The sequence below is a fragment of the Rhipicephalus sanguineus genome, chromosome 7 (assembly GCF_013339695.2).
Source record: "Rhipicephalus sanguineus isolate Rsan-2018 chromosome 7, BIME_Rsan_1.4, whole genome shotgun sequence".
NCBI classification, from domain to species: Eukaryota; Metazoa; Arthropoda; class Arachnida; order Ixodida; family Ixodidae; genus Rhipicephalus; species Rhipicephalus sanguineus.
The window spans coordinates 67,238,788-67,252,251 of record NC_051182.1 but is presented as its reverse complement, the minus strand read 5'-3'; the positions used below and the strand labels follow the sequence as shown (position 1 = coordinate 67,252,251).

The following is a 13,464-nucleotide window of genomic DNA, read 5'->3' as shown; positions in this document are numbered from 1 at the left end:
TTTTTCTTTTGTGGAGCTAAAGAGGAGACAAACACGGCTTGACTTGGATTACAAAGTGCTGTCTAGCGTGGACGAAACGCACTAAGTCACGGTTACTCTGTCCAGCAGGTTGTCTTGCCGACACGGTCTCAGAACACTACACAGTTTCGTAGGATTCTCGCAGAAGATAGCTGCGAACTGTACTGATAAAATGCAAGTGCTTCGACGCAGGGAAGCACTGGAGATGTAGAATGCCATGAGCTATGGCCGTTGATGTTGGGGCACGAGCCAAGGGAGGCACCGGGAGGATGGAACGCGGCCGTGGCGGACAATCCTAATGTCGCAGCCATTCTCCTTCTGGTCGTCTCGGCGTTTGTCCGTCCCGTGTCATCTGGAAAGGTGGATTGAAGAAGCTTCTTCAGCCTTGAAGAAGCTTCAGCTCCGAAGCAACGATAGTTGCGTAAACCCCGAGCACGAGCGTATTGTCCGGAACCTTACACTAGTGGTGTTTTAAGTGCCAGAACCACGATGTGATTATGAGGCATGCCGTAGTGGAGGGCTCCGGAATTTTCGACCACCTAGATTTCTTTTCTTTAAATATGTAACGTGCACCTAAATCTAACTACATGGGCCTCTGGCACTTCGCCTACATCCGAGAACTTCATTGCTTCTTAGACACGTTCGTGAAGCGTTCACCGAACTTTAGTGGTGATGTGACCTTAATGAAAGTGCCAGATGACCGCTGAAATTTCGAAGACCTTGGACAGTGCCGACGCAGCACACGCGCATGATGAAACCACTGAGACGAAGCTGGTCACATCTCTTTGCACAATGAGGCGAAGACATACTTTGTAGTTTAAAGTGAATAAAACAAAGGGAAGTTGTCCGTACTAACGATGCGTGGCAGGAAATACAAGTGCACAAATCAGAAACGCTAAAAACGAAAATAAAATAAAGGTAAAAAGACGAGAAATAAAAACACATGCGCTTGAATTCAGAGTTGCTGGTCGAAGGCGGAGTAACGCCGTCGCGGTCTGTTGATGTTTGCATGCTAACTTCAACAGGCTAGGAAAGAGACCATGTGATCTCGCAGCCCTTGCACATAGCAGCTTCCTCGCTCAAGGTCTGCTTTCACTATGTCGAAAACTGTTCATGAGAGCATGGTAGCCGCCGACAAACCAGAGATCAAGCGTTATTCTCTTTCTTTCAAGGTCTGCGATGGTCACTGACACGTGCGCAGACCGTCTCGCTGGATAGTTCCTGAACACATACAAGTATCGAGCAGTAGTTTTCTCTTGTTGCAGGCCTAGCATACTCGAAAGTTTCACAGTGACCCTATGGCGTGTGAGACAATCTTCTCTCAGAATCGCGGAAAACGACGGGTCGAAACAAGGACGTAATCGTGGTTCTCAAACCGTGGTTGGGGGCCCAACGCACGCCGCGCACGTCTATGACGCCACATCCATCGAGACGTCGTCCAAGACCGCGTTGTTGCGTCAGAGTTTCCAGGGACGCTTTCTACAGACAAGAGCCACCACACGAACAACAACGCTCCTCTGTACAAGCTGACCATTATCACGTAACCTTCGTTCACGTTTCTCGTCTCCGAGGGCGTGGTCACGATGACGGTGACGACGACGAAGACGGCGAGGTCGGCGCGCCAACCTGCGCCACCGAGGTCCTGTTGCCCGGTCTCACCCGCGGCGGCTGTCCGGGACAGGCAAGGTCGCGACGTCTGAGCATCTTCATCCGCCGGCTGACGGCCTCCAAAAGGCGCGTCTTCCAGTAGTAGACCTTGGTGTCGCGCACCGAGGTGGCGTTGACGCAGTCGTTGCCGCCGAACTCGCACACGCGGTAGTGGTGGAGGAAGGCTACGCTCGATGCCACGTTGACGGTCGTCTTGCCGGCCAGGAACTCCCAGACGAAGTGGTTGCCCACTTCCACAACACTCTCAGGATCCATAATGCACTTGGAGCGCTGGCGGTGGGCGTGCAAGTGAAGCTTGCGCAGGGTCTTGCGAAGCGTGACCAGCGGGAGCTTGTCACCGGCAGCCACTGGGTCGTCGGGCCACTGAAGGTAGAAGAAGGCGTTCCGGAACGAGTAGGCGCCCGCTCGACCGCTCTGCAAAAGAGGAAACAGTGCATTTCAGACGACTTAAAACTTGCTGGGAGAAGAGTTCGTGCTTACCTGATTTGCTAGGAGTACGAGAGTACACACAGCAGGAAACATATTTCTTAAACTCTGGGACATCATAAAATCCTATCAACTGAACTCCGCAAGAACAAATGAGTGGCTCATTATTTAATGACAATAGACACGCTTAAGCAGCGTTATCCGTATTAGGTGTCTGTAATGGTGATAGACAAGTGGCAACAGTCACCGACGGTGATGGTGTGTCTGGGTGCCAGCATTTTACAGCGAAAGCTGTTATGAGCTCATTTCAACGGCCGTTTTTGGTGGCGTAGTTGTCCGCCGCCGCCGCCGCCGCTGCCGCCGCCGCCGCCGGTGTCCGTAATCACTATCGCTCGAAATAAGAAAAAAAACGAAATAAGAAAAAAATTCCAGGATGGAACGGCGTTCGAACCTGCGCCCTCTGCGTGGGAGCCCAGTGTTGTACCTCAGAGCCATGCCGGTGCTTGGAACTGCCTTGCAAGACGACGCTATACTGGCTTCATGTCCAGAAGGAACCACATGAACATATGTAATTTAGTGTGGTAGAAGTTTGAAATAACAACCACGCACCACACAACGCGAATTCTGTAACCAGGCGTCACACAATGCGAATTGCGCAACGAGTGGGCTGTTGGATGCTTCCAACCCACTACAAGGGGGTCTGCAACAATTCTTCATCGTCATCAGGCACAACACCAACAAAGTGCGCATAATGCCTTACATGTTTTTAGCGGGTACCACGGCTCTCCGTTGAATGAAGAAAAATGGCATAGTGGCTGCTTCCCTACTTCACAGAAATTATGATTTATAGCGTAGTGGGTTCCTCGCAAGTGCACTTGCATTGGTTGCCAAGGAAGCCCATGAGCCCATCATCCATTTCCTCAGGGTCTGAATAAAGTTCTTCCCCCCTCTCTCTGTCTCTCTTTTTCACGTCAATGTATGTTTATTGCATGGTGGGAGAGTTAAATGGCGACAGGGCGACACACAATGCGAATTACGTAACTGGTGAGCCGTTTAAAGCTTCCAACCCATTACAAAGGGCTGAGCCACAATTCTTCATCGTCATCAGTCGTCACGTAAACAAAGTGCACATAATGCCTTACATATGTGTAGCTGGAACCTCGCTTCTGCGCACAATGACGAATAATGGCGTTGTAGGTGCTTCCTAATTTCACAAATATTGTGATTTATGGCGTAGTGGGTACCTTGCTAGTGTACTTGTATTAGTAGGCCCAAGAGAGTTTACAACAAGCTCTAGAAATGCCGCTCTTGCAGCTTTCGCTGTGACTGTGCTGCGCTTTCCGCGCAGGCCTGACAATTTTTTCATTTGTGGATTGTCATCCTTTAACCTCTGCGTTGCCAAGTCTACAATAGTGTACCGAATATTCCTTCTGGTTAATCTTCCCAACTTCCCCCTTCCCTTTGTTTCTATTTCGTGATGATTCTATCACAATTCATTGAAAATGTTTGCAGTTTCAAGTGAAAAGCACATCTTTATATGTCTTAGGTGCCTCAATAAAACAAATAAAGGGACACTAAAGCGAAACAATGAATCTGTTTATACTGATAAATTGTACACTGAAAACTCTAATGATGTTAATGCTACCACCATAGGTTTATTAGTAGATGAAAAAGTCAATGTCGCAAGTGACACTTTTAGATTTCCCTCCGAACTCTCCGATGGTGGCCTCACGGATTTCAAGGTGTTTTAGTTTTTTTTTTTTGCTATTTCGGCCCCGCATTGGTTAAACTAAATTTCCTGAAATTTGGCATGTTAAGTCTCTGGCTCCATCAGACACAATGTACTTAATTTTGACCGATTAGGAACCACGTGGGTCCTATTAGACACCGTCAAAATTTATGACGTCATGGCTACTGGTGCGGGAACTTCGATGTGGCGTCTCCATCCGTTTTTTTCTTTTTGCGTGTATCCTCGCTTACCAAGCGTCTTCTCACGGCAAGCGTGGTGTTCTTGGTATCGTGAAAGAGTAATTTACTAATACGAGAAAAATAGTTTTTTTCCTTTTAATGTCCCTTCAATGCTGTACTCTCAGCCTGAAAAAGTCTCACGGAATGTTACACTCTCTTCAACGCTTGAGGGCGAAAGCCCGCTTCCCACTTCGCACTCCATTGAGTTACACAATGGACGACCAGACTTCTTGGAAAAAAATATCGAGCCGCTGTCTGAGAGACGCGCATTAAATAGGCTCGATGCTCTCAGTGGATTGCACAGTTCCGCTCCCGTCCGCCCCCTGTAGCTTTCTGCACCTGGCTTATGTGTCGCGCTTCCTCGGGAGTAGACCAACCTTTCAGCAAGTGGTGATCTCAACTGATGACGCCACATAAATTACTGACGTCATGACGACGTCACAACATGACACCATTGTGACCTATGTGACGTGGGTTTCTGTTCCACTGCATTTGCTTGCCTTGTTTCGGCTCAAGGGGCCGCGCAACAATGCACGCAAGACTCTCGCCTTAAATTCCTTGGAATTCAAAAAAAAGGTTGATTTCGGTGGGTTGGTACTCACGGTAGACAGTAAACAAAGACAGTGCGTACGCGTGTCTGCTGTGTAATCGCTCGTCGATAGGCGACTCGTACCTTGTTCCTGTCCTGGAGCCTCTTGATCATGGCGGGTATGGTGATGTTTCCTGAGGGCACGATGAACTCGTCCAGGTCGATCATGGCCACCCACCGGAATCGGTACATGACGCGGTACAGGCAGTCGTTGAGCGCCGCGAACAGGGCCTCGGTGCGGATCTCGCGCTGGGAGGCAATGGGCAGCTCCCACGGAAGCACGGTGGCCAGGTTCTCGCTCGCGTACCGCTCCAGCAGGCAGCCCACGTCCGGACCCACGGTGTGGTTGTAGAAGATGAAGTGCGACGCGCCCAGCGCCACGTTCAACTCGATGAATTCAGCAAACTGCAGAACCTGCGCCAGGGCAAACGAAAAGTTGGGCCAATAAATTCTAAGCGCACATACAGACGAGGACAAAGAACACGTAAGACACACAGGCGCTAACGTTGAACACTTTATTGAAGCCAGGGGAACAGAATATATAAGGGCACACGTGACCTTACATGACGCCGGCGCGGCAGGCATAAAATATGACACCATCATTGACATCGCAGGTAACGCATTTCTTTGAAAGATAGTGCAATCGACGGCTCGTCCACACATTTATCTCCTAGACTATCTATCTTTTCCGCCTCAATTATCTCCCGCACGAGTTTAATTTTGTTTCTTGTTACGAATGTGCATTTATTAAACATTGGTAGGCGCTTCTTTTCCACCCTGATCTGCATTACGGTCAGCACTGGAAACACCAGGATCATCACAACCATCACACCTTCTTTGTCCTCGTCTGTATGTGCGCTTAGAATTTATTGGTCATGTCATACCAACACGCCCAAACTGCCACAATTGTGAAAAGGTGGGATTGCGCCAATGACTGCGCGAAACATGGTCTCCGCGGTGGCGCGATCATGCGGACTTCGCGGCAAGGGCCACCCGATGATGAAGGCCATGTAAAGGCAAGCGTACGCACGAATTTAAGGCGGGAGAGTGGTCGTTCATCTGGGTAAGGGCACACTTGGCTTCGCTTTCACCAAGAATGAACGCTATTGTATGTTGTGGGACAGAAATGTACTTGATTTGTGGCTTCTGTGCGTGCGTGAGCGTGCGTGCGCGCATGAGGAGAAAGTGCTGTATACTATGTTATGCATGGTAGAGTGGTAGGCAGCCCTTATTTTGTATTGCAATAGCAATTATATGGACAGTCTCGGCTGGTTTTTGCCGTCGCCGTCGCCGCCGTCATGTACCGTATATGTATAAGTATGTGTATATATTGTCGCGAGAGGAAACGACACACAGGAAACTCGAAGCGACCAGCTGTTTACTTTCGGCCACAACAGCCACCAACTTCGTCGCTCTCTTCTTCTGCCACCACTAGCGCGTGGCAATATAAAAGTCCCCCAAAAATATTTCAGACAAATGCTTCCGATGCGCGCAATCGAACCAGCGACCTCTCGCTCCGCAGCGCGTGGCGCTAACCACTACGCCACGAAACGCAGATCCTTCAGGTGCGAGCGTTATATACACACCCTTTACCGCTGGCAGGACTCAGAGATGGCAGGCGCTTATAAGCGTTTCTTCATTACCAGCGAGATGGCGCGAGGGGCGCAACGGGCGCATTTAAAAGTCGTCGGCCAGCTCGCTCGCTTCTTCTAACATTTGCGCAGGGAGAACCTTGCCCTTCCGCTGTCTGCTCGCGCGGTACTTGCTGCCGGTAGGCAGATGTTTCTGCAGCGTAGCAGCGCGTCCATCACGGGCCCCTTTTCTTGCTATCGCATTCATTGCTTCGCCCTTGCGGTGAAATTGACTTTTTTTGCAACGGCAACGTTAAAGTGATACTTGATTTACCTGAAGAACATAGGCGTATCTACCGGGAGGGCAAGGGGGGCGCTAGCCCCCCCCACTGAGAAACGTTGGGGGGCGGAGCCCCCCCCCCTCTTTTGACAGTGAGTATTGTCGGCTGCAGACTCGGAAACTAACAAGTCAGGCAAAATTTTACATGAACGCATCAATAACGTAATTTTGTAATAAAATTTGCCCTACGATTCTCCTGTGACGACTGTCCTCCGTGTGTCATGGCCACGCACTTTAGGCTACCTGCGGTGCGGGCTGCCCATTCCACGCGTGTGCGTCTTGCGCTCGAACGTTGCAGAGGAGGCTATCGCTCAGCAGGGGCTCTTAACATTACAGCAATCTGTCATGATTTTATTTTGTCCAGCCTGGCCTGAAATTTGAGTAATCCGCGACGCAGATATGGGCGGGAACCAGCAAACGTTTTATAGCCCGATCAAACGCTCTCCTTTTTCAGGAAATTCAGTTTCTTTCTTTAAAAACGAATAGCATCGACAGTGCTCCATATTCAAGCTGCTGTGAGTTTATGAGTGTGCAGAAGTGTCCAGTATTTTAGTTGTACCTAGCCAGGACAGCTAAAGTAGATTCCCACTTTAGTCTCCCATTAGCCTGCTTCACCTTGCTTATCATATGGTAGCCTGCAGCGATCGTGGCGGCTCATAACAAGGCAGTGGTCTCGAGCACATTGAGCAGCCCAGCTTTCAAGTTTGCCCCGTTACTTGATCTACCTCACCAGGGAGATGATCAGCGTCCACGGTTTTCGGAACTAAGAAGGCTGCCTACCTGCAAAGGATTGTGTCTGTTCCTAATAATGTTTATGTCTCTCTCTACCTCTTTGTCAGCATCGATGAGTTCACAGAGAGTTGTAAACGCGCACAAACAGCTAAGCATCGTTATACTACAACTGAACGTATCTATCATACACATATGAATCAGTCTCGCCCGCTGCTATAAGCAGCCGCTACCATTGTGATGGTGGACAGTCTTCTTAAATTAGGTTCAGAAAGAGACACTGTCTGGCTATTCAGAAAAAAATGAGTTATTGTTCAGCACAGTAATGTGCTGCTTATTGTGCACACTTCATTTTAAAGCCGCGAGCTTTCGCAGACTTGTGACGTCGCGTAACAATTGGGGACAATTTTATGGCACATTGAAAAATTTTGACGAATAGCGATGAGCCAATGACAAACAATACGCCGTATTGAAAATAGTTCATTATTATTATTTTGTACGCATTCATGCGTACGTGGTAAATACGCGGTGGATCACTTACGCGTCATTTGTTGCGTCGTTTTACGAGCAGGTGCTGTGAGCATGATACAGAAAATTTCGACCAGTCAGTAACAGCTAACTACCTATACGGAAGGAAACAATGCGGGGTAGTTTAACGTTGTAATCGCCCACATTTCTTCAAGGAAAATTTGAGCTTACACAGTTTACGTAAGCTATTTGCTTGGAGGAACCGGAGGGAAGGAGTAAAGGGCCACTTCACCGCTATTCCGTCCACCCCCAACCCAAGCTGAGAAAAGTTGGAGGGCAAGGAACTACACCTAGTATATAAATTCGTAGTCATTTATAATCTTATAACTATACACTACCAGCTCAATGTGGTTTGCTTAAGTATTAATCGACTGAACTTGTTGTTCTTCTTAAGAAGGACTTTATATTAGAGGGCTCTAACAAAAAAGAAATTGGCACTCGGCTTATCCTGAAGACTTCTGCGAAGTACCTTGCTCTGTCAGCCCAATATTTTGTTTAATAAGTGAGAACTTAAGGTACTAGAGCCATAGCAGGTTCTTCATACTCATGATATCTACAACGCCAAACTAAGACTGGGAAGTTTGCTGGTGGAATGCTCAGATGATCAGGTTAAATTTGGGTGTACTCTTGAAACTTCACAGTAATATTTCTAAAATGTTATTAAACACTGCTATGTTTTCGCGGTATAGGGCGGCCCAGCCTGCAATATCTGTTTGTGAAGATTCTTCCTTGATTAAAAAAAAAGTTTTGAAAAGCAAGTCATCTGATCAGCTGTATGAATATAAAAAATCACCTCAAATGAAAAAAAATTATATATTGTGGGCGTTCATTAGACACATCTACCCTCTTCATGCATGTTCATCATCATGAGTGTTCGTCATCTTCATCGGTGGTGGGAATGCTGCTTGATTGTGAGATCTGTGCCTCGGGTGTGGTCGCTTCACCGTGCCTTCAGGGCCTAATAAAGGTCGCGTTAACCGTTGCGTCACAATATATATTTATAATATATATTATATATACACACGGCGGGCAGAGTGAGCGACGCCAGCTCCCCCACTCGCGAACGAGTTGGTACGCCACTGCTGAAGAAACCTTTTTCGATAGAACCTGGCCGATACTATGACTCTACGCGTAAGCAATGTGGCTTCGGGACGTTAAACCGTTGATTGAGGGTAAAATAAATGAAATAAAATTTTTAAAAAGTTTATCATCTACGGCCCGTACTATTGACCATCACTTGACCACTTTCTCATGTTTTCTTAATTACGACTTACCATCGGTTGCACGCCTCACTACATGAAAAGGTTTAGTGTTCGACTCCCTATGAACATCAGAAGTTGAGCGTTCCACATCCAACAGACTTTGAAGGTGCGGGGGTCGAGAATTCGATAATATAGGCACTAGAAAAGTTCGGGGTCCCAAAACCTGTGTAGTTCACAGGTCGAGTGTTTGACACCTCACAAACTTGGAATGCTCAGGGTTTCAGTATCAATATACGTTTGAGGTAAATGGTTCGATACCGTACACACTTGAAAGGTTAGGAGTTGAGCCAAATAGTTCGACGATTCTACCTGAACCTACATGCCTCGAAGGTCGCGGGTGCGAGCGCCGACTTATTTGGTAACCGTGGGTTGGTGTTATTCCCTACACACCGTGTTTCCCCTTGTACATCCTGTGGAGCCCTATATATTCTCATGGGAAAGGCGTAGCGTTGCATTATAATCAGATCTGATAGGGGATAATCCTCACATATTAAAAGGGAGCTCATGTAGATTACTATTACACCTAGAACAAAACAAGAAGCTCACAGGGTCCCTTATGCATTCGCCTAAGACAACTCGAAGGCGAAAGCAAAGTTTTTTTTCTTCACAGTCGATGTATTGATGATACTTGAACTGGTAGCTGCGTTCATACTTGTGAACATTGTCGATCAAAAAGCAAATATTGCGCATATCTGAGGCGCAACATGAATGCGTAAGTATTAGGTGGTGTGTTCCTTTACTAGAAAATACATAGATACCTAATTCTAAAGACCCTAGTGTTTCTGAGGCTGAGCTAAAATGCGACGCTATGCACGAAAAAGCCCTCTGCCGACGATATAGTGCTGCCACCTGGCGGTGGCCCTGGGTTCTGCACAAGCTCATGTTTCCCGACGCCCCTGCAAGAAGCCGTTCATATCTCACGCAGCGCCTCTATTTTATCAATGAGCCAGATACGGCCGATTCAACATAGAGGAGGCGCTGTCTGAGGCAAGGTAAAAGATAAATAGTGGAACACTATCGTCTTTCGACGACATTTGCAGCGAAGCACGCAGATATGCGGGCAATTTTTTCATTCGCTTCCCGAGAGTGCCTAAATGCTCGTTCACGCGATCGAGACCCATCGGTTAGCACGAATGACACCCACGTTACTGTGTTGGAAGCACATGCGTACGCAAGGTTGTCGATGCCCCCCCCCCCCCCCCCCATAAAAGGGGGGGGGGGGTATCGCAGCGCCACACCCCCCACTTGTTTTCTTCGTGCGCTTCAAAGGAGTTCAGGACGAGGGCCACTCATTTCTGTGCTTAAAAAAAATTCGGAGCCCCTCGACTACCGTGAAGATGGAAGGCAGCGAACCTGTGAGTATGGCGGGTCATAGTGAATTTATATACTGTCATTACTGATTATAATAAGTAATTAAAGCAGTGATGCCAACCTAAGTCAACGTTTTATCCCTAGATTGATCCCTGAAAATGCCCTAGATGGCAAGAAAAGTTCCTTAATGGGCTTTTTAATGTCATTTTGACAAGATGTAAGGATAGTCCGCTTTGTGGCCATATTCATGTGAATCCAATTAGAAGTAAAATGCATCGCATTAACAGCTACTGAAGGTTCTCATTTCCTGTTGAGTAATTGCACGCATAAAGGGCTTGCAGATGACGCCAGCTATTACAGAGACCGACAAACTTGTCAAGTTCACTTTGCCCCCTCAATGAAGGCATAAATGTGATCGTTGAGGTCAGTCGCGTGTCTGTAACCCCTTTCTTGTACCTTCAACTTGCGAGGTGGCAGTCCATTTCTAATTTTTCACATTTGCAATCAGCGTTGCATGATTTGCAGTAGACATACAGGGCCATTTTTTTACTGGCCGATAACCATCCTGTGTACTTTTTGATCAGCTTCCCATATGGCCAAATATTTTCGCCACTATTTTGTTCCTGTTAAAAAGGCGCTACGGAAAGACTGAAAAGACTCGAACAGTATTTTCGTCTCTTTCCGTCAAGCCGTTTTCACAATAATGAATCCGTACCAGCTCGCCCAATTGTCAGCCCTACTTTCGCTCTCTTTCTATCAAAGTCTCCTGGTCCAGAAGACATGACTGCACGGTGAAGGCACGCAGCGATCTTGAACTTGGCACGTTTTCATGCGCACTATAAGACAAAATTTCTCATTGTTTTACAGAGCAGCAATCACTCAGGGCGCTCACAATGATACGTGCGTGCATGCTAAGCACTTTACGACAACAAAGTTTCACGTTGCCCCAGTATTCAGCCCATAATAATCTCGCGTTATAGAAGAACTGCTATCGCTTTCACTGGGCCCAACGGAACGCCAAAGCTCTCTTCAATGAAAAACAGCAACTAGAGAAAACTATTGTTTTTTATAGCCTTTCTGGTTGAAAAAGCGTGATTAATCTGAAGCGCCTGTTATTAGGCCATGTAACATTTGCAGAGCCTTAAAAAATCCCTCGATTTAAAAATTCGGCAGATCCCACGCCTTGTGAGAATCGTTTCATGCGAAGCAGTCAGCGAGTAGTTCTATGCTGTATTTTTTTGGCTTCGAGCCAAGCGTCACGAGGTGGATCTACGTTTTGTAAGTGTAGTAGTTGCATACACCTCTTGGTCTCACCAGGCACGCCGACAACTGGCGTTTAAAGGATAACTTATGGTCTGACGTAACGTCAGCACTCACGTTAGAGCACGTACGTCAGTTTTATCAAAACGAAGTGCACTTTACGGTGCGATGATGTGAATATCATACGTGACTTTCGTTAGCGTATTTCTGCGGGGTCTAGAAACGCTTAAATATAGCTTCCTGAATGATAGAAATACAAATGTGATGTTTATTAGACTGCTGCAAAAGCGGAGCCGACACTGGAACCACAGACCGGGCATGGCACCTGCATCGTAGGAGTGCATATGTAGTGTTTATTGCTTTGTTATAAAATGAGATAACCAGCACCACAACTACAATTGACGTTGCACCGACATTACGCCTGCATAGGGTGTTTTTCTAAAGCAGTTTCGAGACCTGGCATGGCTCTGTGGTAGAATACTTGATTGCCACGCAGAATGCTTGGGTTCGATTCCTGCTGGAATGCTAATGTTTATAATTTGAATTCGTCGGGTCAACGCTGCCGCTGTCGGTTTTTCTTAGCATTTAAATTTAGCTGCGTCTGTTCTCCCCGTTCCTGGGTACATATAAACTGTCAATCACCTGTGGCCCGTACCCGTATACCGCAACCCGTGGTAAACGGGTATGTGCGACTCGTGCCTGGAGGAAAGGGTTTGACGACGTACGCGACATGATTTTCACGTTATTCATGCCATGACCAGACATTCATATTCGTCAAATCCTCTTACCCTCCCTTGCCAATTTTGGTCTACACCAAGTTAAAGAGGCGATGACGAGAACACCCAGACGTAGGCGGCTAGATAGATAGATACGTATATTCGCTAAGAAATGATTCGCATTTTATAAAAATATGCCAAATCCCTGAAATAGACAGAAAGTCGCTAGATCTAGGCGTGAATCCCTGGGGTTGCCATCACTGGATTACAGAGAAATTCGAAGATCCCAGCGTTTCTCTTGCGCATGACGCGTATTATCTCACCAACAGTGGTCTTAAAATGAGATCGTGTTCTACGCAAGAAGCCCGGCTGTTTCGAAAGTACAAAAATTGGCCGCTTATCTGCGTGCTTCGCAGCAAATGTCGTCTAAAGACGATAGAAGAGGCGCTGCGTGAGATATGGACGCCATCTGGCAATACGTCGGGAAACATGAGTACTGTGTTGCGGGCTGGTAGTCCCGGCGCAGCAGCAGGCGAAGACCGGCGGTGACCAACGCGACCGGCGGGGACGCCAGCCAGCCCGAACACGCGGTTTGGCACGAAACGCTGAAGCAGAAGAAACGTCCGCGCTCAACGAGTACTCTCCACACACTCTTTTATTTACACGTCGCCTGGGTAAAACAGGAATGCCAGAGCGGCGCCCCATGACATTCGTACAGTGCAATGCAGAACCGAAACCGAAACACAACAATGAGCACGGAGGAAGGCAAGTTTCAGCGCAGTCTCATTTTCAGCGCAGCTTAAGAAACTAGGGTCTTTAGAATTACGTATGTATGCATTTTGTATTAAAGGAACACACCACCTAATACTTGCCTAGTGATGTTGCGCCTCAGATATGCGTAATGTTTGCTTTTTGATCGACAATGTACACAAGTATGATCCTAGTCCGCCGTTCAAGATAGCTGGCCCTTGGGCAAGTGGTCCAACTTTGGCCGAGTGGCTGAGTCGAGTGACGTGCCGACAAACAGAAAGGCATTCGATCGCCTTGAACATGGCTACATATTTAGCGTTATGGAGGC

The 13,464-nt window shown here is 47.5% G+C and overlaps 1 protein-coding gene across 1 annotated transcript in view; it reads right to left on the bottom strand.

Moving 5' to 3' along the window:
- Positions 1 to 711: 711 nt before the first annotated feature.
- The window catches only part of LOC119398742 (uncharacterized), a 40,997-nt gene continuing 28,244 nt past the window's right edge, over positions 712 to 13,464 (bottom strand). The window contains exons 4-5 of the mRNA XM_049417736.1: positions 4,754 to 5,083; positions 712 to 2,100 (exon numbers count right to left, since the gene is read on the bottom strand). Of these exons, the coding sequence (XP_049273693.1) occupies positions 1,597 to 2,100; positions 4,754 to 5,083 (834 nt within the window). The 3' untranslated portion in view covers positions 712 to 1,596. The remainder of the gene's footprint in view (positions 2,101 to 4,753; positions 5,084 to 13,464) is intronic.